At 39.3% G+C, this 22,216-nt stretch overlaps 2 protein-coding genes across 3 annotated transcripts in view; one reads left to right on the forward strand and one right to left on the reverse strand.

The window, feature by feature from the left end:
• RSPH10B (radial spoke head 10 homolog B (Chlamydomonas)) overlaps positions 1 to 4,578 on the forward strand; it is a 55,945-nt gene extending 51,367 nt beyond the window's left edge. For both annotated transcript variants that reach the window (XM_008582304.1, XM_008582305.1), the window contains exons 16-17: positions 2,048 to 2,246; positions 4,288 to 4,578. In XM_008582304.1, the coding sequence (XP_008580526.1) occupies positions 2,048 to 2,246; positions 4,288 to 4,462 (374 nt within the window). In that variant the 3' untranslated portion in view covers positions 4,463 to 4,578. The remainder of the gene's footprint in view (positions 1 to 2,047; positions 2,247 to 4,287) is intronic.
• A 2,380-nt stretch (positions 4,579 to 6,958) lies between these two features.
• Positions 6,959 to 22,216, reverse strand: part of CCZ1 (CCZ1 vacuolar protein trafficking and biogenesis associated homolog (S. cerevisiae)) — a 34,659-nt gene continuing 19,401 nt past the window's right edge. The window contains exons 11-15 of the mRNA XM_008582306.1: positions 17,303 to 17,336; positions 16,526 to 16,643; positions 9,569 to 9,727; positions 9,145 to 9,272; positions 6,959 to 7,304 (exon numbers count right to left, since the gene is read on the reverse strand). Of these exons, the coding sequence (XP_008580528.1) occupies positions 7,249 to 7,304; positions 9,145 to 9,272; positions 9,569 to 9,727; positions 16,526 to 16,643; positions 17,303 to 17,336 (495 nt within the window). The 3' untranslated portion in view covers positions 6,959 to 7,248. The remainder of the gene's footprint in view (positions 7,305 to 9,144; positions 9,273 to 9,568; positions 9,728 to 16,525; positions 16,644 to 17,302; positions 17,337 to 22,216) is intronic.

Genomic DNA, 22,216 nt, shown 5'->3' on the forward strand with positions numbered 1-22,216 from the left:
CAGTGAGCGGGAACCGGTCTGTATGTGGGATCCGAACCCTCGGCGGGAGCCCCGCCACACTCCCAAGCGGCGCACTGTAGCAGTGCGCCACCGGGCCGGCCCATGATTTCAGTCCTTTAAAAAGACTTTTCCATAAGAGAGTAGCAGAAGAATTATCTGAGTAAACATGCTTATATAATTTGAGGGGCTTTTTTTATTATAAAATTTTAAAAAATATTTAAGAAATATTTTAGATGCATTGCTACTTACCCCCCTTATTGATGGCTTTGAGGTATAATTTACTTGCCATAAAATTCACCCATTAAAGTGTACAGTAACTATCACAACACAGTTCTTGAACATTATTCCACAAAAGTTCTCTTGTGCCCCTCGTAGTTAATCTCCACTCTCATCCCTGGCCCAGGCAGCTAATGACCTGTGTTCTTTCTCATGGATTTGCCTTTTCTGGACATTTCAGATAAATGCAACCTTATGTCTTTTGCATCTGGCCTCTTTCACAAAACATAATTATCTTGAGGTTCATTCATTTTGTAGCATGTATTAGCATTTTGTTCCTTTGTATTGCTGCTAGTATTCCACTGTATGGATATACCACATTTTCTCCATTTAACAATTGATGGACAGTTGGGTTGTTTCCACTTTTGGCTACCATGAATAATGCTGCTATGGACACTGGTGTATAAGTCTTTTTGGATATATTTTCATTTCTCTAGCAGTGGAATTGCTATGTCATATGCTAAGTGTATGCTGAACTTTTAAAAGAAAAATGCCAAACTGTTTTCCTAATTGGCCATACCATCTCACATGTCCATCAGTAACATATGAGTAAGTCTAGTTTCTCCATGTCTTTTCCAACACTTAGTAGTGTGTTTAAAATTTTTTTTATATTGGGTTGTTTGTCTCATTGAGTTCTTTATGTATCCTGGAGACAAGTCTACCTTTATCACATATATGTTTTTTAGCAATTTTCTCCCAGTGCATGGCTTATCTTTTTTATTTTGTAATATGCAAGGAGATCATTTGTGTTGGCAGACATGGCTTGTGGGAAAACCACAAGCAACATGCACTAATGCATCTGTTCTTCACACTGCTTCTGTGAGGTAGGTACTTTTATGGTTCCCCTTTTGCAGATGAAAAAACTAGGGCACAGAGACATTAATTTGCTAAGGTTACACAGCTAGTAAGTGGCACAGCTGGGCTTTGAGTCTAACTAGTTTGGCTCAAGTTTGTGCCCTGAACTACTATACTGTGCTGCTTCCCAGCAGAGGCTGTGCAAGTGGGTTTGCTTTTGTGACTTACCACCCATACTTCCATGCACAACACTTGCCCAAGCCTTAGGCCTGCCATGGGTTACACTCATATTCCAGAACTTAGGAGTTCGTGTGGGAAGCACACATGAAAGTTTCCATTAGTCTCTGCAAAATTTGGCATTGACAGCAAGGTTCTTCCACTGGGGGCCTTCCACGGTGGCTCCTGGATGGAGGTGAGATTGGTGGGGTGGGTTGTTCACAGAATCCTACCTTTTCTTTGTACTTGTCCAACACTTCTCCCCCGCCCCCCACCCCCACTCTCATATAATAGAGTAGCCCATGCTGGAGACATAATCTACTTACCTTCTTATTCAATTCAGAGTTGAAATCTTTTATTATTAGTATTATTAATGAAAACTGCCTTTAAAGACAGTGTAAGCAACAGCTAAGAGGTTTTCTTTTCCTGAAATATGGAAAACATAAATTTTCAGAAATTTTAATTTCAGAAAACCAAAATACTTAAGCTATTTAGAAAAAAAAAAAAAAAAGGGAATGAGGAGACTCAAAAGAAATGCTGACAATCCCAGCCCTGATCTAGTGAGCACCTGCTCTGTTCCAGGTGGTAACTGAAGCACTTTGCAGTTTCCTTAATCCTCGCAATTCTCCAGGAAGACCAGCATCACCCCATCTTAAAGAGGATAAGGACACTTAGCCCACCACAGGACAGAACTAGAATATGAACAGAGTCCAAATTTATTGCACGATTGTATGAATACTCACCTTACACTTCATTACAGAGAAATATGAAAAACCCAAGGAAGATCCCAAAGAAAAACTCAACACGTGGGTCCATAATATGTATATCTTTTTTGTGAACACATTCTTCCATGCATATAAACATGAAGAAACTCTCAAGGAGAAAATAAAGGAAAATAGATTACATTATGCAGCAATGGCTCAACAGAAGAAAGCTGAAAATGATGAGCTGGAAGCAAGGTAACTTGTGAAACTCCTCAGTCCTTCTCTCCTTCATGAGCTCAGGTATCTTTCTTCCCTGTCTCCTGAAGCTACCAGAAGTATTCATTAAAAGTATACAAATTCCTAAGGGTGTCTTGACACACTAAATATTTGGTCTCTGCTCCTGGCTCCTGGCAGAGCTTCTAGAACTTTAACTTCCTGAGTGATAGGGTGACAACAGCAACTTTTGTTACATGAGGGTAGTTCAAAAAGTTTGTGGAAAAATAGAATTAAAAAATAATATGAATCCTTACATGAACTATTTGAAGTCCCATCGTAATATTTGGTATTAGTTCCTGGTTCCACACAAGAGCACCTAAGACCATTGGACTTTCTGGAGTGATGCTACTACTGTCTTTTTCTCTGCTGATCGGATGACTGGTAGCCAGGGCCCTAGAGCTTCCATGAAAGCTGGTCACCAGAGGAACCAACCATGTGATTAGAGGGCTGGCACTTTTAGCTCCACCTCCTTAGCCTCTGGGAAGGGGGGGGCTAGAGATTGAATTCAGTCACCAATGGCCAATGATTTAATTGATCATGCCTACATAATGGAACCTCCATAACAACCCTAAACGATGGGGTCTGGAGAGTGTCCCTGTTTGTGAATGCATCCATGAGAGGGGAGGGTGGCACACTGCAAAAAGTCTATGGGGATAGAAGCTCCTGTACTTGGGACCCTTCCAGACCTTGTCCTATGTACCTCTTCACCTGCCATCCCCCCTTTTCTGTGGCTGGCCAGTTACAGGGATCTGAACCCTTGACCTTGGTGTTGTCCACATCAAGCTCTATCAACTGAGCCAACCAGCCAGCCTCTGGCTGTTCATTTTTATCCTTTATAGTATCGTTTATAATAAACCGGTAAACATAAGTGTTCTCCTGAGTTTTGTGAGCCATTCTAGCAAATTATTTAACCTGAGGAGGGTTTCATGGGCATCGCCTATTTATACTTGGTCAGAAATATGGGAGGCCTGGACTCGTGACTGGTGTCTCAAGTGGGGACAGTGTTGTAGAACTGAGCACTTAACTTTTGGGGTCTATGCTAACTCCTGGTAGGTGATGTCAGAATTGAATTGAACACAGGGACACCCAGGTGGTGTCAGAGAGTCAGTCAGTGTGGGGGAAAAAACCCATCGCATTTGGTGTCAGAAGTGTTGTGAATAGAGGAAGAGTTGTTCCTTTTAGGGTCATGTCCTCTTCTGGTACAGAGAACTTGTGGCTAACCAGGTTGGCCTGTTTTCTCCTGGTTGTCTAAGTTGGTGATGACATTTGCACCCTAAAGCTCACATGAAAAGGCAATAGGAAGTAGTGGCTGAGAGCACAAGCCACAGATCTAGACTGCCTGGGTTCAAATCTCAGCCTCACCACTTGACACTTGGGCAACCTTGGGCAAGGTCCTTCACTCTGTATGCCTCAGTTTTCTCATCTGTAATGTGGAGATAATACCTCATAGGACTGTTGTGAGGATTAAATGAGCTAATGTTTGTGAAACACCTAGAACACATGGCCTGGAACATGGTAAGCACCCAGTAAATGCTGCCCACTTACCTTTGAGAATCACAGTTGAGGCTCACCTCTGTACAGTCATGTCAGGCTGAGTACAGCCCCTTGCCCTTCGTAAAGTGCAACTCCACCTACTGAAGAGAGCATTATTCTATACTTAAAGAAAAAGAATACATGAGGTATTTTAAAAGGCCACTTACTAACTGCTAAATTGCTGGAGAGAAAAGTGATTCACAAATCACTTTTGATATGCAAAGATTTTATTTTGGACTGTCTAGATACTGCATCACTTATTTCAGGCAAAGTGATGACAATTTAGTTTTGTTTACAAGCTGTTGAAATACAGGTATGGGCTACTTTACATGCTATACAGCATAAAAACTGGTTTTAACATTTCAAAGGGGCTGGCTCAGTTGGTTAGAGCCTGATATTACACCACCGAGGCCAAGGATCCCTTTCCTGGCCAGCAGCCAAAAAAATTTCAAAGAAAAAAAAGTTACCTTCTTGTGTTTACTTTTAGGCTGAGTATCTTAAGAGAGGAAGAGGCCAAAAGACAAGACTATGATGTTCACATCACTGTGATCAAGGATCCGGCAGATGTACCATCTTCTCTCTTCACACCAAGCCCTCCCAAAGAGGACACAGCGATGTCCCAGTCCAGCAAGTCCATCACAAGCAAGAAGAAGAAAAAGTAAAGGATACTTGTGTTGGGAATAAGCCACAAGAACAACAAGCAAATGTGACAGAGGCTTAGAACTGCAAGCACTGTAACAGATATCCTGAACAATAAAATTGTTTGCATTTTTTTTGTTTTGGTGACTGGCCCTTGACCTTCATGTTATAACACCATGCTCTAATCAACTGAGCTAACCGGCCAGGCAGCATTTTGCTTCTTATTTTAGTGTTTTTGAAATCCTCCTACCTTGGTCTACTGTGTTTCAGGTATCCTACATGGTTGGATCACTGAAATGCCTGTATTTGAGTTGAATGAAAATACATGCATATGCACATTAAATGTGTGTATTAAACATGCTTTAAAAAATCCAAGTGTGGTACTGGTGATTAGGTTTAGAGTCTGATAAAATGGATCAGAAGGCAGAGGGGAGTGGATGAAGTTATTTAAACATTTCTTCATGGTGATGCCTTTGCCCCTGGTAACCACCCTGTGTCCTTCACATGTCATTTACATGGCCCCTTCCCTGGTCCTGTCCCACAAATGCCCACAGCACTGCCCATCGCATTTAGAAAATGCCAAACAAAAACAGCAATTCTAGGAAACAATAAGAGAAGGAGCAGGCATTTGATGGGTAGTTAAATGAATACTTTTAGTCTTTGTTTGAAAATTTTATAGGTAATAATTTATGTTAACATTTAAGGGTGACCACCAGAAAAATAAAAATGCAATCTAAAGCTTCCAAACTAGCAGAAGAGACTAAGAAAATCATGAATCCAACATAAAGCTGGGGAAAAGGAAAACAACAAAGGAGAAGGATGGTAAACAGAAAACAAAAGATGGAAGGGACAAGTGTAAAATATATCAGCAACTACCAATGTAAACAGATTAAATGCACTCATCCTGCTTGGAGAAACTTATGTTGAGAGAAATAAGCAAGGCACAGAGGGATAAATACTGCATGAACTCATTCATAAGTGAGAGCTAAGAGAGAAAGAAGGAAGGAAAGAAAGACCACAGTGGTGTATTGGACTTGCAGAGGGAGAGAGCAGACCTAGGGATATAAAGTGGAGTCGGGGAAAGGGGGATAGGGAGGGAGGTTGGGGATAATCGGGTGGGGGACATGGGGTATAACTGCAATTTGTAGTAATGGGCATGCTGCCAGTATGGATCTGGCCATCACATCTCGGGCACGAGTGGTGACAATCAGCTTTGTATCTCATGAATATTCATAACCAATTTAAAAAGTACTCTGCAAAATAAATAAATAAATAAATGCACTCATTGCTGTTCCCCCCAAATCAAACCCAGAGATAATCAGATTGGATTAAAAAATATAAATTCACCTCAATGTTACTGTTTACAAGGGAAACATCTAAAAACCACATAGAAAGGATAAAAATATACAGAAAAAGATGTACCAGGCAAATCTAATCAAGATGACTGGAACTGCAAGCAATATTAAAAACAGATGAAACAGAATTTAAAGCAAGCACCTGCATAAATGGGGTAAAAGGGATAAAATCAAGATAATGGTAAAAGGACCAACAAACAAAAAGGAGCATTACTCACATGCATCTACATATCAGCCTTGCACAAGCTGACAGAATTCCAGGGAAGAAAACTACAATCATGATGGAAGAAATGGGATCAGGAAGACAAAAAATTAGCAAACAGATAATTTAAGCAACTAAACTAAAAAGTCTGAACTAATACATATAGTTAGGAACCAGAATGCAACAGATAGTAAATATTGACAAAAACACTGACCACATTTTAGGTTGGAAAGTGCAACAATTCCAAATAATACATCATAGACCATGATCTAATTGCTGTGCAACCAATAAATCGGCAATGAATGCCCACAATAAACAAAGTCTAACATGACTGGAAACTAAAAAGTGAAATCTTAATACATGGATTAAGAGAAAATCACAATGAAAGTTGTGAGTTATTTGACTGAGTGACAATGAAAATACTACAAATGGATGAAGCCGTTTCCTCCTCCCCTCCCTAACGTAACAGGCTCTTGCAGGTTAAGTGAAGGAGTCTGTACAGCCACTTCTAGGGCTGGGGAAATACTATCTGGCTATTTTTCACCCAGACCCTGGGATGTCCAGATCACCAAAAATGAGGTTAAGTAAAATGCAGCCAGACTTCATCTCCACTGTGAAGATGCACACAGAGTTGTGGCTCCTGGGGACTTCTCCATGACAAATAAAGAAAAGAATGCTTTCTGTTTAGACCACACTATGGCACTTTCATTTAGTTCTTTGTATTTACATTAGATGTGGTCTAAAAATCACAGCAGTACTCAGGATGAAAATCAAGTCTAGCAATTACTTTGGGCAAATGCCTCAGTATTCATCACTTCAAGTCTTGTGACTGAGGAAGGGACCACATCTCTGAGCAGGTCTAGCTGCTGGAATATTGACCATGAGTTTTTAAATCCCCACGGCATGACCCACTAGCCAATGCAGTCTACAAATGAACAGCAGAAGAGACTCAATACAAAAGCAAAATTTTAAAAACTTTAACAATTTATTAGTCTTATTTTCCAGTAAAATATTCACATAATGTCAAAAGAATGGAATGAGATATAGCCAACTACCCTTAATTAATTCCACATAAATATTTAAAATCTAAAAACCTCAGGGGATCATCAGACCAAGTAGAAATTTGATTCTTCAAAGCAAGTATTGCTTTACTATTGTCATTAATCCAGTCAATAATATGACCAATAACTTGCAATGGTAAACAAAATGTTTGCTGAGTTTTTAAAAGATGTTTTTGGAGAGCCATTATCAGTCAATCCAGGAAGAATATGTTGTTGAACTGCGTTGCGCAAAGTTTCTTTACTTCTTCTGCAAAAAGAACAGAAAACAGTGAGTGAGGAATAGAGGTTCTTACTTACAAGGTTATATAATATGTATTAGGATAAAATTTAAAAAGAATTAAAAGATAACATGAATCTTTCCAAGAACTTTTGGAAGACTCCCTTGTATATTACTACCTTAAATTCTTCTGGAATAAAGTTAGGAATAAATAAATGTCTGCATTAATTGTAACCATAAATCCCAGAAGACTAGGTACAAAATGTTAATAAACCGAGAGAAAGGGGGGAAAAAACCACCTAACAAATCCATGAGACCTCGATACTTTTTTTTTTTTCCTTTTTGTCTTTTTTTGTGACCAGCAACGGATCGCAACCCTCAGTGTCGCGCCCGTACCGGACCGGGACCGGCAACGGGATCGCAATCCCCGGTGTTGCGCCCGCACCTCGCTCAGCCAGTGAGCGGCTGGTCTGTATGTGGGATCCGAACCCTTGGCGGGAGCTCCGCCACGCTCCCAAGCAGCGCACTGTAGCAGTGCGCCACGGAGCCGGCCCTCGATACTTTTTAACATACTGAAACACTGCTTCTTTGGGCCTGAGAAGGCTTAAACCCAACACAAAAAGTGCCTAAGGCACCCACAGATTAGGGGATTAGGAGTACAAAATTGAAGATGTAGTCAATCTTGAGAAATCTGATGGAACAACACAAAAACTCTAGGTGCGACCTTGAATTGTAGATCAAATGCTCCAGAGAGATATCATTTTCGTGGTTTTACTAAATTCCCATTTTATTTATTTATTTTTACTTTTTTTTTGTTTGAGAGAAGATTTATTTTATCTCCTTCCCCTGTATAAATTCCCATTTTATTTTTTATTTATTTATTTATTTATTTATTTTCTTTTTTGTCTTTTTTCGTGTCTGGCAACGGACCGCAACCCTCAGTGTCGCGCCCGTACCGGACCAGGACCGGCAACGGGATTACAACCCTCGGTGCTGTGCCCGCCCCTCGCTCAGCCAGTGAGCGGGAACCGGTCTGTATGTGGGATCCGAACCCTCGGCGGGAGCGCCACCACACTCCCAAGTGGCACACTGTAGCAGTGCGCCACCGGGCTGGCCCATAAATTCCCATTTTAAATCAGGCATATATTCTGGTGTTTCTAATGCACACACTGTTAATATACATATTAATATGCCCTGTAAGACATATGCAAAAAAAAAAAAAAAAAGCTTCCACCTAACTTTCCCTACAGTTTGCACGTGGGGTGTGTCTCTCCCCACCTGTACCCCTCGTTGCTTCTGGTGTCAGGCAGAGCAACAAAGGGGCCCAACTTAGTGGATGTTGGATCTCCACCGTGGGAGCTTTCAGGATCCCACAAAGCAAGTGTTGGGCCACACTGTGCAGAGGACCAGACCAACTGCTTTGGCTGGGAGGCGGAAGAAAACTTCTGCATTACCTTTCTGCTAATAAACAGATAGAGATGGTTATAAGCTGCTATATGAACTTGGCAGCTCTGCATACAAAAGATGTGTTTTTATCACAGGATATTAAAAAAGGACTTTTTAATACACAGTATATAAAGCCACAGGGTTTTATTCCTTTTAGCACTGTAGAAAATAATTTTATTTTGGCCATTGTCAAGTTTCCTGTGTTACAGGAAAATCTGTCACATACTTCTTTAAGGAACTATGCCATAGATATAGAAAAACACAGAATGAATCAAATCTTGCTTTTTTTAAACCAACACTAGAAGCATCTGCTTAAAATCTCAATAGTCATGATTTGTTCTATTTACCATGTTTTTTAATACACTGAAAAGTTTTTAAATATCAGTGGCATTAAAATTCTGCTAAAATACCAAATCCCACTTACCATTTACTTCAATCAGGTTTGCATTTTTTTGATTCAAAATAACATATAGCTCCCGCTGATCAGACTTTTTCCCAACAACCCAATAATCACTCATTGCTTTCACGATGATTTCTTCATCTTCATCCACTCTGTAAGACAAAAGTTTCAAAATGTAATAGTTTGTTATAAATATAGCTAGATTGTGAAAAACAAACATTCCAAAACAAGAACAGGAAACTAAATAGGCATTTAAAAGTTCAGGGAGTCATATGTGAGTGAACCCGGTGACTTCTGGGCTTACAGATCTGTTTGGAAGCAGTGCCCACAAAAGTAGTCAAGCTCGAGGCCCTTTGAAAGGGCTCTGGGTCATGAGATTTAGAAAACAATTCTTTTAATGTCTTTTGTTAGAAAGGGGACACCTAATTTGAGAAATTGTTAGAATTACCTAGTGAAATCACTGTTGATGTCACCTAGAATCTTCATTAAATCTGGATGAACAGATGTAAGTGACACACTGGGTGTTTTCCTCATGTGAATTGTACTTTTCTCTGCTAAATTCATATGGTTGAAGTAGATAAACTTAAACTGGGGTTCTTTTTCAGACCTGTAAAAACAAGTCATTAAGACAGTAACATTCTGAAAGATTAATTATCCAAACTGTACAACTACATTGTTAAAACTTTAAAACCACATGTCTAAGGCCTTGTGTATTTTCAATGGATGGGCCTTCAAATCAAGAATCTCAGTTAGTTAACATGTATCAAACAGGCTCTTCACTCAATAATAGCTTATCTGATATTTGTAGAGAAGTGAGGTATTCAATATGATGGAATTTTCCAAAGAGCTGAGGTTTATTTTTTAAACACCAAAAATATTTTAACCATTATGTGACGATTTTCTCAATAAAAGTATAGTATTTTATAAATGGCAGTCATTTGGTTATTTGCCAATTTTTTTTTTTTTTTTTTTAATGCAAACAAATCAATACCGGTCATTTATCTTCTAGTAGAGGGGTCAGTAAACTATGGTCCTGGGGCCAAATGTGGCCCTGTTTTTCTTTTTTTTTTTTTTCGTCTTTTTCCGTGTCCGGCAACGGATCGCAACCCTCAGTGTTGCCCCCGTACCGGACCGGGACCGGCAACGGGATCGCCACCCTCGGTGTTGCTCCCGCGCCTCGCTCAGCCAGTGAGCGGGAACCGGTCTCTATGTGGGATCCGAACCCTCGGCGGGAGCGCCGCCACGCTTCCCAAGCGGCGCACTAGCGCAGTGCGCCACCGGGCTGGCCCTGTGGCCCTGTTTTTCTAAATAAAGTTTTATTGGATCATTGCCATACCCATACGTATATGTGTTGTCTATGGCTGCTTTCACACTAAAATAATAGTTGTGAAAATAATAGTTGCAGAGTTAGAATATATATAGCCCACAAAGTCTAAAATACTTATTATTTGGCCCTTTGCAGAAAAAATTTGCTGGCCCGATTTAGGAGTGTAACTCTCATTTATCCCACAGTGCTGGGGAATGAACAAGATGTTCCGTGTAAACTTATCTGCCACATGACTGAAGCTTAACTACTCTAAGTTACAAAGCTTTCCATCATCCTCAACGGAAATCATTCCAAGATGTATTAGCCTTTTCTGCTGCAGTATAATGAACATTTTAATTGAGCTATACCTGATTATTTCTTAAACTGACTGGGCAATGCTACCATACTGCCTCCCAGGTCAGAGTCTGCAGCCTTCTCAGGGAACCACCAAGCAGCTGGTCTACACAGCTCACAGGGCACCTCCCCTCCCCTCACCTCTCACTGAGCCCTTAATTTACACACTGGGGTCTGGGGCAGAGGCTGAGCACAGCCCTGCACTAGGGGCTCAGAGCCTTCTCTGCTTACTTCAGGGGTAGCAGCCACGTTCTGGAGGGCTGAGGGTGCCGGAAATCCGACCTCCGGATAAGTGGGTTACTACTGTAATACTTTATATCTAGGCAAAGAAAGAATGTGGATGATTTAGTTTCCAGGAAAATGAAAGTAAAACTTATAAAACAAGAATTTGTTTTTAGTAGGTCCCTAAAACTAAGAAAAGTAAGTGTAATTATAAGAAAAACTGTTCAGAAAGATGAAAAATTTAAAAGATGTTTGGAAAATTGGCAATTTAGCTGTTTGGGTAGACAAGTAACTTAAATCGGGCTTAAAAGATCTGGCTGTTTCGTCTAACCCCAAAACACTCTGTGGCTTTCTTCTTTCTCTCACTTATAGTAAGTAAAATACTTTTTCTTTTGTACCCTCAGGTTGGAATTTACCTTAGAAATGTTATTTAGGTAGTTAAGACAGGGGTAAATAAATATGGACTCTTTCTACTCCACCCTTCACTAAATATAATGTAAAAACAGATATAGAAAAACGCTGATAACTAACACGAAGGTCAACAGTTTAGATCCCCATACTGGCCAGTGGCCAAAAAAAAAGAAAAATGCCTACATTAAATGTACTTTTAGTAAAAGAGATATTCTCACATTCAAAATAGAAAGGATAATTTTTATCCTACAACCTTACTAGTTATCAATTAGTTTTCAATTACCAACAGCCACATTTAGCTGGTACCTGTTCCAAAGAACTAAAATTTATTCCTTTAAACACCAAAGCATTTTTTCAAACATGAAATCACACAAATTTCTTGCCTCTTAGAAACGAACATCCTAAACATAGTTTTAACTATGTCAATATAGAATATACCCAACAGGAAAACTGTACAGAATTCTTTGTGATGACTTCTTACGAAGTTTGGTATGTAAAATACCATAGCACAATAATGATATCCCCCATAACATGGAAGGGTTGAATCTGTCTTAAGTGGTTGCATTCTATGCTTTTTCTACTAGTTTTTGTGTGTCTACAAGTTTTTTAAAAGAGATTTCCTTCTTTCTCAGTACCTGCCATTTTTTGCTGTGATAAGCACCTCTTGGTCAACTTTGCCTTCACATCCCTATAACCTTTTTTTCTACTACAGGCTGAAAACCCAACTAACTATGATCGGTAGGTGTCCTGAGAGGTCATCAGGAGCATTCCCATGAATAAACACCATCAATTTTGCTGAGATGCTAGAGATTTAAACGTTTAAGAACCAGGTATGTGAAAACCTTTACAAACTTCAGAAGCATGCCCGGAAAGGTTACTATATGCTTTGATGCAATGCAGGAAATCAGCAGATGTTCAGACAGCATGTAACTACTTGTAAAGGTGCTCCTGTGGACTTCAATGGCTATCTGGGAACACGGAGACAATCCGACTGTTTCAATTTGTTCTGGGCTGTGTTCCAGATAGCTAAGGTTGCCAGACACACGATTTCTAGATGAATATGGCTTATGGGTTATTCCTCACTTATCAGGCCTAATGAAAGATAGAAACAAGATTCTGATTTGATAAATTTGGATATTGTGAAAAGAAAAATTGGCCTTAATTCATGAGTTACTTATTAAAGTTCTTTCTCCTTTGCTTCTCTAGAGTAATGAGGAAGCAAAAGAGAGCCAGGAATCCTGGGGATGTGCACATTAACCTTTCCCTGGAAGGAAGACTTCCTCTGCCCAACTTGCCATTATAGCACTGTTGTGTTAGAGCTAGAGCTAAATTCTCCCTTCTCACTTTCCTTCCTCTTGTTCCTTGTCTCTGTCTAATCATTACTGACTGTCATTACTAATGGTTGTAGTCTTCACTTCTTTTTTTTTTTTGTCTTTTTTCGTGTCCGGCAACGGATCGCAACCCTCAGTGTCACGCCCGTACCAGACCGGGACCGGCAACGGGATCGCAACCCTCGGCGCCGCGCCGCGCCCGCACCTCGCTCAGCCAGTGAGTGGGAACCGGTCTGTATGTGGGATCCGAACCCTCGGTGGGAGCGCCACCGCGCTCCCAAGTGGCGCACTGTAGCAGTGCGCCACCGGGCCGGCCCCGTACTCTTCACTTCTTGTATAAATCTCATGAGCATACTCAGTCTATTAACCAACTGGGTTGTTTTACAAATTTATTCAAAGGGAGTGATAAAGAAAACTATTAAAAAACTGCTCTCAGAAAAAACTTCCCTTTTCTAATAACTTTCTACTTCTTCCTTCACATACCTTTTCAAATTTAAGTGTTAGAATGAACTAATGAATAGGGATGTGTGAAAGAAATAGAAACTAAAGTCTCAGATTCATAAAACTATCAAATAGGAGGAAATTTTAAAAGTCAGAACCCTTCCTCAAGCCCTTAAAAATTCCAGGTGAATTAAAAATTTAAATACAAAAAAATAAAACCACAAAAGTACCAGAGATAAAAATGAGAACATACTTTTACAATATTAGAGTGGACAGCCCCAAATATGACAATAAAGAAGGAAAAGCAAAGGAGATGATTAATAAAACTGACTACACATAAACCCCAAGCTTGTATATTATAAAAAACAGTAAAATCAAAGTTGAAGAAAAATATGTGCTATGGCTAAAGGGAATTACATTAACGGTAATGATGTAAAAGAAAAAAAGATAAAACACATCAATGGAAAGAGCCAAAGGACAAGGGCAGGCAATTTGTAGAAGACAGAAATGCCAATAACCATGAAAAGACGTGCCTGACCTCACTGTCACCAGACTGTTGAAATATGCAGTGTACAGAGAACTGGTACTGGTGGTAATGGCCCTGGTAGGAGTATAGAATGGCACCACCCTGTGGGAGGTGATCTGGACACATACACCTACATTTTAAATGGACATTCCCTTTGCCCTGAACTCAATTCTAGGGATTTATTCTCAGGGGATAATTTGATGTACCAGCTTGTTCAGTACAGAACTGTTTAGAATACTAAGAACAGCCACACCCAGACTGCCCATTAAGTGGGAGAATGAGAAAACAAATTAGAACACATCTTTCAAATTAAATACCATGAAGTCATTAAAAACAATAAGGCAAATCCATATTTTTTGATTTAAAATGATGTTCACACCACATATTTTTTAAAAGTTCCAGATTTATATTATGATAGATTTAACAACCCACATGTAAAAAACACAGTGTGTATATCAGTCACTATGTTTATATATGTGTGTAAGTCTAAAAGACAGAAGCCAAATTAGATAAGATTTCTAATATTTATATTTCTGAATTGTTTAAAAATTAAGGACATAAATTACCTTCAAAAAAAGAGCAAAACATTTTTAAAAAATTGAGTTACAAGTCCTTGAGCAGGAAAAAATCAAGGTGTTACACATATTAATAGAAACAGAAGACTAAACAAACCTGCTTCATGCCATTCTTAAGGTTGATCTCAACTTCATAAAAAACATTAAAAGAGCTGTAGTTCATGAATATATAGTCAATGCTAAACATTATGCCCTGAGCATAGCCTTTTGGGCACTTTCTAGTGAGGGGTGCAGCTGAGAGAACAGGCTGGGTTCTGAGGTGGTCCAACTGGCCTCTGGGACCAGGACGGCTCCCTAACTCAGCACCCCATTTTCACCCCCCTGCTCCTCAACAATACCCTTGAGATGTTACCTTGAAATGCTACCATGGGGTCTTCTTTCCTCCTTCAGGCCTGCCCCTGTCCATATCAACCTAATTTCTCTGGGATCTGAGTTTTTGGAGAAAAGGGAGGTCCCAGGACGGTGTGTAAAATGGTTTGATTTGAGTCAAGTACATTATCTTTGGTACCCAAAAGCTTTTCTCTTCAGCCAGTTCATATTTATTGTTTGGCAAGCAATAGCTCCTTATATATAAAATCTCAGATGCATCAAGAACTATCTTAAGGTCAAGTTTCAAAGATAAGAATAATGACATTTTAAGAATTCCTGTTCTTGAGCCTGTCCCTAAATTGTGTCAGGTTTATTTTACCATCAAGTTTTCCAGGTATCCTGTCTTTCAGGGAGCTAGTGATACTGTACAGAAGTTCTCTTTCACAGTCAAAAAACTGTCCTCTAGGATAGACAGATGAGTGATAAAACACATACAGCAAATGATAATTGTAAAATCTAAGTGGGCAGTATTCATGTGTTCACTGTACAATTATCATAAGAAAATGTCAGAGAGAAAACTGCTTTATAATGATAGGATAACTAATATCCAAGGCCCTCTCCTTCTGTATAATGCCAAGAAGAATTAATCTTATTTGTAATGTAGAAGGTACTTGACAGCAAGTTCTGCCTCTGGATATTTGTTGATGAGTTACTTGAAATTTATGACATCTACAGAAAGTGAGGGCAGAACAGTTAACACGTCCAGTGATCTCCTGAGGGTTGTGGGGATGGAGGTAATTACACTTTGTCACTCTCCATCTATTAGTTCATAACTTGCAGGCTCCAAAATAAATTTAGCTCAGTTATGCCTCCTTCAAAAAAGAAAATCTGGGGCTGGATGGGTAGCTTAGTTGGTTAGAACATGGTGCTGATGATAACAAGGTCCAGGGTTTGATCCCTGTACCAGCCGGCTGCCAAAAAACAAAAACAAAAAAGAAAATCTGGCAGTTTCATGGTCAAAAAGTTAAATCATTAGGCAGCACTGTCAAGACATAAGTTGCCCAGGCATTTTAATTTCTTGGCCTTATCTTTTCTAAAACTAAACAAGCTGTCAACAGCAACAATCCACACACACTAAAAGTAAAGGTACTTTCACTTTCAGCTTGTTTTTGAACTCTCTAGAGGCTGATGGTTATATAAGACCATGTACATAATAACACATGAACACTAAAAACAGAAGGTTATATATAAATTCAAAGCATTTTATTAACTTCTCAAATGTATAGAAAGCCCGTATAAATAGGGCTTTTATTTCTCAAAATGCTTTCCACCTACTCATTTTATCTTTAAAATAATTCTATTTTACAGTGAGAAAAGAGGGGCAGAAAGAGGTTCAACAACTCTTCAGAGTTCTATGTTCTAAGACAAGTTAAATTCTGAATCTTGTAAAGCTCAGCTAGAGCCTTCAAGCCAGCAGACTCACTACCAATACCATAACGGCTTACGTCATAGTCAACTGCACCCTATACATTTCTGCACAACGAGAGGCAAAGTGCTTTCAGTCAATGCAAAGTGAAACCATGCTGATTACCATTGTCAATGTAAATGTAACAATCTGGGCTAAGTAGGATGTTTAAGTGGTACTCACAGGGCCAAGTGCACAGGCATAGACACAGCACACCTAACTGCACGCATTCTTACTACCATTCAGGGGAGAGCTGAGGGAATGTATTAACAGGCGAACCAGCCCCAACCATCATTGTGGGACAGAAAAACTCAGGTACAGTTCCCTGGGAACCTTTCATATCACTGTTCTGTAGATTCAGGGAAAACATAGCAATGTTAATACTGCCCATATTTTTAAGTAAAAACCACCTTTAATCTAAAACCAGCCAAATGCTTTAAAGAAATCACGAAGCAAAGTACAAACCCAGATATTCTTTTGTTGATGTTAAATTGCTCACAAATGTCAGATGCCAACACTGTGAGCTGGGGCCCAACAATGCTGTCCAGTCTTCGGCAAAAATCCAACGTCAGTTGTATAGAGGCTAACAAGTAATTTAAAAAATACCATTAAGTGTTATAATACTTTGTGTCAAAAAGGTCTATACTCATTTTACCATCCAATATTTAACAACAGTATTCAAATGAAAACTTTACTGTTCTGGGAAATAAAATAATTAAATGATCAGATACCCCTCCCCTCCCAAATAGAAGAGGAACAGAAAAGTCAATATTAGTTATAGTTAAGACAAGAGTCAAAGACCTATCTCACTGTGAAAAGTTGACTTAAGTACATCATCTGAGGCAGTAAATTAGCTGCCTACCCCAGGAAGACCTAAGAAGATCAAATATTTGTTTAATAAACATTATGTAGCACTCATGGGCCAAGTGCTGTTTGGTGCTTTACAAATATTACTTCATTTAATCCTCAAAAACCCTCTTTGAGATAGGTACTACTGTTGTTGCCATTTCATAGTTGGGGAGGCACAGAAAGGTGCCCAGGTCCTACTGCTGAAAGTGGGAAAGCTAGGACTTTAAAATATTATCAATGGCTGGTTAAGATGGCAGAGGTCCCACATGGGGAACAGTGCTTAACATAGCCTCCATGTTGCTTATGACAACATATTTACCATTTAATAGTAACACAGCAAATTGCAAAAAGCTTATCTAGTCAGGCTGAGATCAGGTACAAGTGTATACCTACCATCAATCATAAAGCACACAGCTGCACTCATGGCCTGGGGAAAGGAAAAAAGCCAAAGATTATACAATGGTACAAAAAAGGGGACTTAAATATAATAATTGAATGCAGTGACCTTGTTTAAGTCTTGATTTGAACAAATCAACTGTAAAAAGATACTTTTAGTCAACTGGAGCATTCTGGATACAGACTGAATATTAGATGATATAGGGAAGTATTGTTTATTTTGTCAGATGTGATAATGGTATTGTGGTTATGTTACAATAGATGTCTTCATCAGTCAGAGATGCAAATGCAAGTATTCACGAGTAAAATGATATGATTTAAAATGCTCCAGCAAACAAAACAAAACACAGCACACAAAGGGGACAGATGAAAGATTAGCATCTTGTTAATTTAGCTGTGTGATAGGTACTTGGGGTTCATTATTCTAGTCTGTGTATATTTAACAATTTCCATAAGAACAAGTTTAAAAAGATAGCAAATTGATGTCATCTTGTCCCACTTTATTATAGTAAATAACAGCCACCTACAGCAACCAAGACTATAAATAAAGTAACCAAAAATGTTTAAAATTAAAGTTTATCAAAGCAATGTATAGCGTTAAAAAAGGGTCAAATAGAACTTGTAAACCTTTTATGATAAAAAGCAGTAGACTTCCTTCTCTGAGCCCTGCTCCCCTGGCAACCACTTCTGAATGTTTTTAGACAACATGGTTATACCACTGTTTAACTTATCACCTTTAGATGTTGTAATGACCTCCTACTCATGTCACATGGGTGTGACCCCTCATCTGTCCTCCCCTGCAGTTTATAGCCATTCTACTTCCCCAGCTGGCCACCTTACAACTTCAAATCACTCATTTCTCATCCTACAGGTCCCAGGCATAAGCTCCTGAATTGCTACCTTTGAATGAGAACATTTACATTCCAACCTGTCCCTGCAGCTCTTCTCACCTCCACCTCTCAGCCTCTATCAGCTGTACTTTCATTTTTACACGGTCGACATTAATAACATTTACTGTATAACTAAATCTTAATTATAATTTGCCTATAAATAAGTTGCAAAACTGGTGGCTTACAGGCCAGTTCCATACAATATATGTGTTTTCTTTGTGTATAAAATAATTTTGACTTTAGCTGCCAACTAGTTTTATACCCAAATCCCAATTTCCACTCTCCTGAAGTCTGAGGAGATCTGGGACCACTGGATCTACACTCCCCCAGGTACCACCTGGTAGATTTGAATGGCAGATCTGAGTGGTGGCTGGCTTCCTTGGGACACATTCAATTCCATGTGTCACAGTCTGCACTACTCACTACTGAAGACCGATCCAGCCCTAGGTCTAACCTCTGCAGGGTTTCTGTAGGCATTTGAGTGTGTGACCCCTTTAAGATACAGGTTGATTTCTTTAATGTGCCTTTTAAGTCTCTACTTACAAACTTAAAGAATTTTGAATATATTTTTAAAGTACATGCTATAAAGAATCCACACAGTATCACATTCCCAACTGTCAACTCATGGACAATCCTGTGTTATTCACTTCCCTTATCCACATATTAATTTCAGACATCCTATCATCTAATCCATACACATTTCAGTAGGTAGGAAGCATTTCCAGAATAGTGGCATGAGGAGCTCTAGAGACTGTCTCCCCAGGCAAACACCATAATTGAAGAAAATTACAAAAAACTACCATTTAGGGCCGGCCCGTGGCTCACTCGGGAGAGTGCGGTGCTGATAACACCAAGGCTCCGGGTTCAGATCCCATATAGGGATGGCCGGTTCGCTCACTGGCTGAGAGTGGTGCTGACAACACCAAGTCAAGGGTTAAGATCTCCTTACTGGTCATCTTTAAAACAAACAAACAAAAAAACAAAAAAACTACCATTTAAGTTTCCAGAGGGAAAGTATCCTTAGGGCAGACAGCAAATGAGAAATATTTATTCAAGAAAATCTACTAAATCTCTGTATGAACAGAGACAGTCTTTATAGCTGTTCATATGGAAATTCAGAAGAAACACCTCAAATCAATAACCTAACCTTCCATCTTAAGATCCTGGGAAAAAAGAATAGCAAACTAAACCTAAAGTAAACAGAAGGAAGATTAGAGCAAAAATAAATTAAATAAAAAAGAGAAAAACAGGAAAAAATAGATGAAACCAAAAGTTAGTTCTCAAAAAAGATCAACAAAATTGAAAAATCTAGCTAGACTGTAGACCAAGAAAAAGAGAGAAGACTCAAATCACTAAAATCGGGAATGAAAGAAGAGACATCACTATTGACTTTACAGGGGAAAAAAGGAGTGTAAGGCTATACATACTCTCCTCTACTTACAAGGGTTATATCTGATAAACCCGTCATAAACTGAAAATATCGTAAGTTGAATATGTGTTTGATACACCTAATCTACTGAACATCATAGCTTTGCCTAACCTACCTTAAACAGACTCAGAACGCTTACATTAGCCCACAGTTGGGTGAAATCATTTAACACAAAGCCTATTTTATATTCAAGTGTTGAATATCTCATGTAATTGATTGAATACTGTACTGAAAGTGAAAAACAATGACTGTACCGGTATGCAAAGTACAGTATTACTGAATGCATATCGCTTTTGCACCATTGTAAAATTGAAAAATCCTAAATTAAACCATAGTAAGTTGGGGACTGTCTCTGTATAAAGCTATGAAAAACTGGGCCGACCCTGTGGCACACTAGGGAGAGTGCAGCGCTGGGAGCGCAGCGACGCTCCCACCACAGGTTTGGATCCTATATAGGAATGGCTGGTGCACTCGCTGGCTGAGCGTGGTGCGGGGCGATCCCCGTACCGGTCACGAAAAAGACAAAAAAAAAAAAAAGCTATGAAAAACTGTACACCAACAAACAGAATAACTTAAATTCAAGTTAAGACTTTAGGGCTATGGGGATGGAATAAATGTATTTGTGTGTGAGAAACTAACAAATTCCTAGAAAGACACAAACTACTGAAACTAACTCAAGAAGAAATAGAAAATCAGAATAGACTTATAACAAATTGAGTAATAATTTTAAAACTTCCTGCAAAGAAAAGCCCAGGTGCAGATGGCTTTACTGTGAATTTTACCAAACATTTAAAGAAGAATTAACACCAATCCTTCACAAAGTCTTCCAAAAAACAGGAGAGGAGGGAACACTTCTCAACTTATCTTATGAGGCCAGCAGTACTCTCATACCAAAATCAGACAAAGATAGAAGAAAACTACAAGCCAATATCCCTTTTAGCCCCATGTAGTATCAGCTCAACCTCTGGAGGGCTGGAGACTAAGGTCGGTCACATGGGTGGTCAGTTGTGCCTGTGTGGCTAATCCCCAATAACAACTCTGGACATCAAGGCTCTGGTGAGCTTCCCTGGATGGCAATACTCCACACATATCGTCACACATCCTTGCTGAGAGAAACAGGTGCCGTGCTGTCCACACAGCTCCACTGGGAGAGAACTGGAAGCTTGCGCCTGGTGACTCCAGGACTCTGCCCCAAGCACCTCTTCCCTGTGCATTTTAATTTGAATTCTTTCACTTTAATCAACTGAGTATAAAGGCTTTTTCTGAATCCTGTAGTCCCTTCTAGTGAACTACTGAACCTAAAGGTGGTCATGGGGACCCCCAAGCTAGCAGTTGGTGTCAAAAGTGAGGATGGTCTTAGGGACTCCTGAAATTTGAGACTAGAAACCACTGAACTGTATATTTTAAATGGGTGAACTATATGGAATGTAAATTATATCTCAATAAAGCTATTTAAAAAAAAGATAAGGACTCTTCAACATAACCATAATCCTATTATCACACCTAAAATTCTATCTATAGGTTGGTTCTAAAAATAAAAATGCAATAAACAACATATTGCACCAGGCTCACTGAGAGTTCAAAGTCATTAACCTTGAGCCATTCAAAGGAGAGTGATTTTAGCTTGATAGACAAATGGACTTTTTCCCTGCTCCAATCACTGCTCTAAATTATACCTCATTTTAGTTTGGCTCATTTTTGAACTGCATCTTGTTGTTTATGTTTTCCCTGGAATTCTCCCTTTCCCCTGCCACTCTCCATCACATCCCACCTTTAACTGAATCCCTAAAGCATACCATTTAATGAATGAAGCACCTTCTTATTCTGAAGCCCTTGACCCCAAGAGCCCTCCCTCCTCCTCTTCCACTGTGGAGGTATTTGAGGTGATGAGTTCATTAGGAGACTCATCTTGAGACTTCCTTTTACTGTTCTCATGGGTAGAATCACTGTTTTAGATTCCAAGGTGTTCTCTTTCTTGGTTTATGCACTTATTCTGCTGGGGGACAACCTCGTGCCATATGCTGAGAAACGAGAAACGATGCGTGACAGCAACCTTTTGGAGACCTTTCATGTTTAATATGTCTTCTGTCTCACCTGTGATTGATAGTTTGGCTTGGCAAAGAAGTCTACACTGAAAATCATTTCCTCTCAAAACTTTGACAGTCTCTCTTCCATTGTCACCTAACACCTGGCGCTGGATATGAAACTGCTGATACCAGTTATATTTTTGTTCTTTTACAGGTGACCTGATTTTTCCTTCTAGTTTTTAGGATCTTCTCTTTATATTTCTCAAATTGCCCAATGTTGTGTGTAGGTGTGGTTCTTTTTTTTTTTTACTGTGCCAGACATTCAGTCTTTTCAATATGAATAACTATGCTGCCCTTTAGCTAGGCATTTTCTGATATTACTTTACTAATTTCCCCTTCTCTACTTTCTGCTAATCAGATGTCGAAATTCCTGAATTAATCCTCTATCTCTCTCACCTTTCCGCCTAGATTTTTTTTTTTCTTCTTTTTTTTCTTTTTTCGTGACCGGCAATGGATCGCAACCCTCAGTGTCGCGCCTGTACCGGACCGGGACCGGCAACGGGAT

This window comes from Galeopterus variegatus, unplaced genomic scaffold (assembly GCF_000696425.1).
Source record: "Galeopterus variegatus unplaced genomic scaffold, G_variegatus-3.0.2 Scaffold2561, whole genome shotgun sequence".
Lineage (NCBI taxonomy): Eukaryota > Metazoa > Chordata > Mammalia > Dermoptera > Cynocephalidae > Galeopterus > Galeopterus variegatus.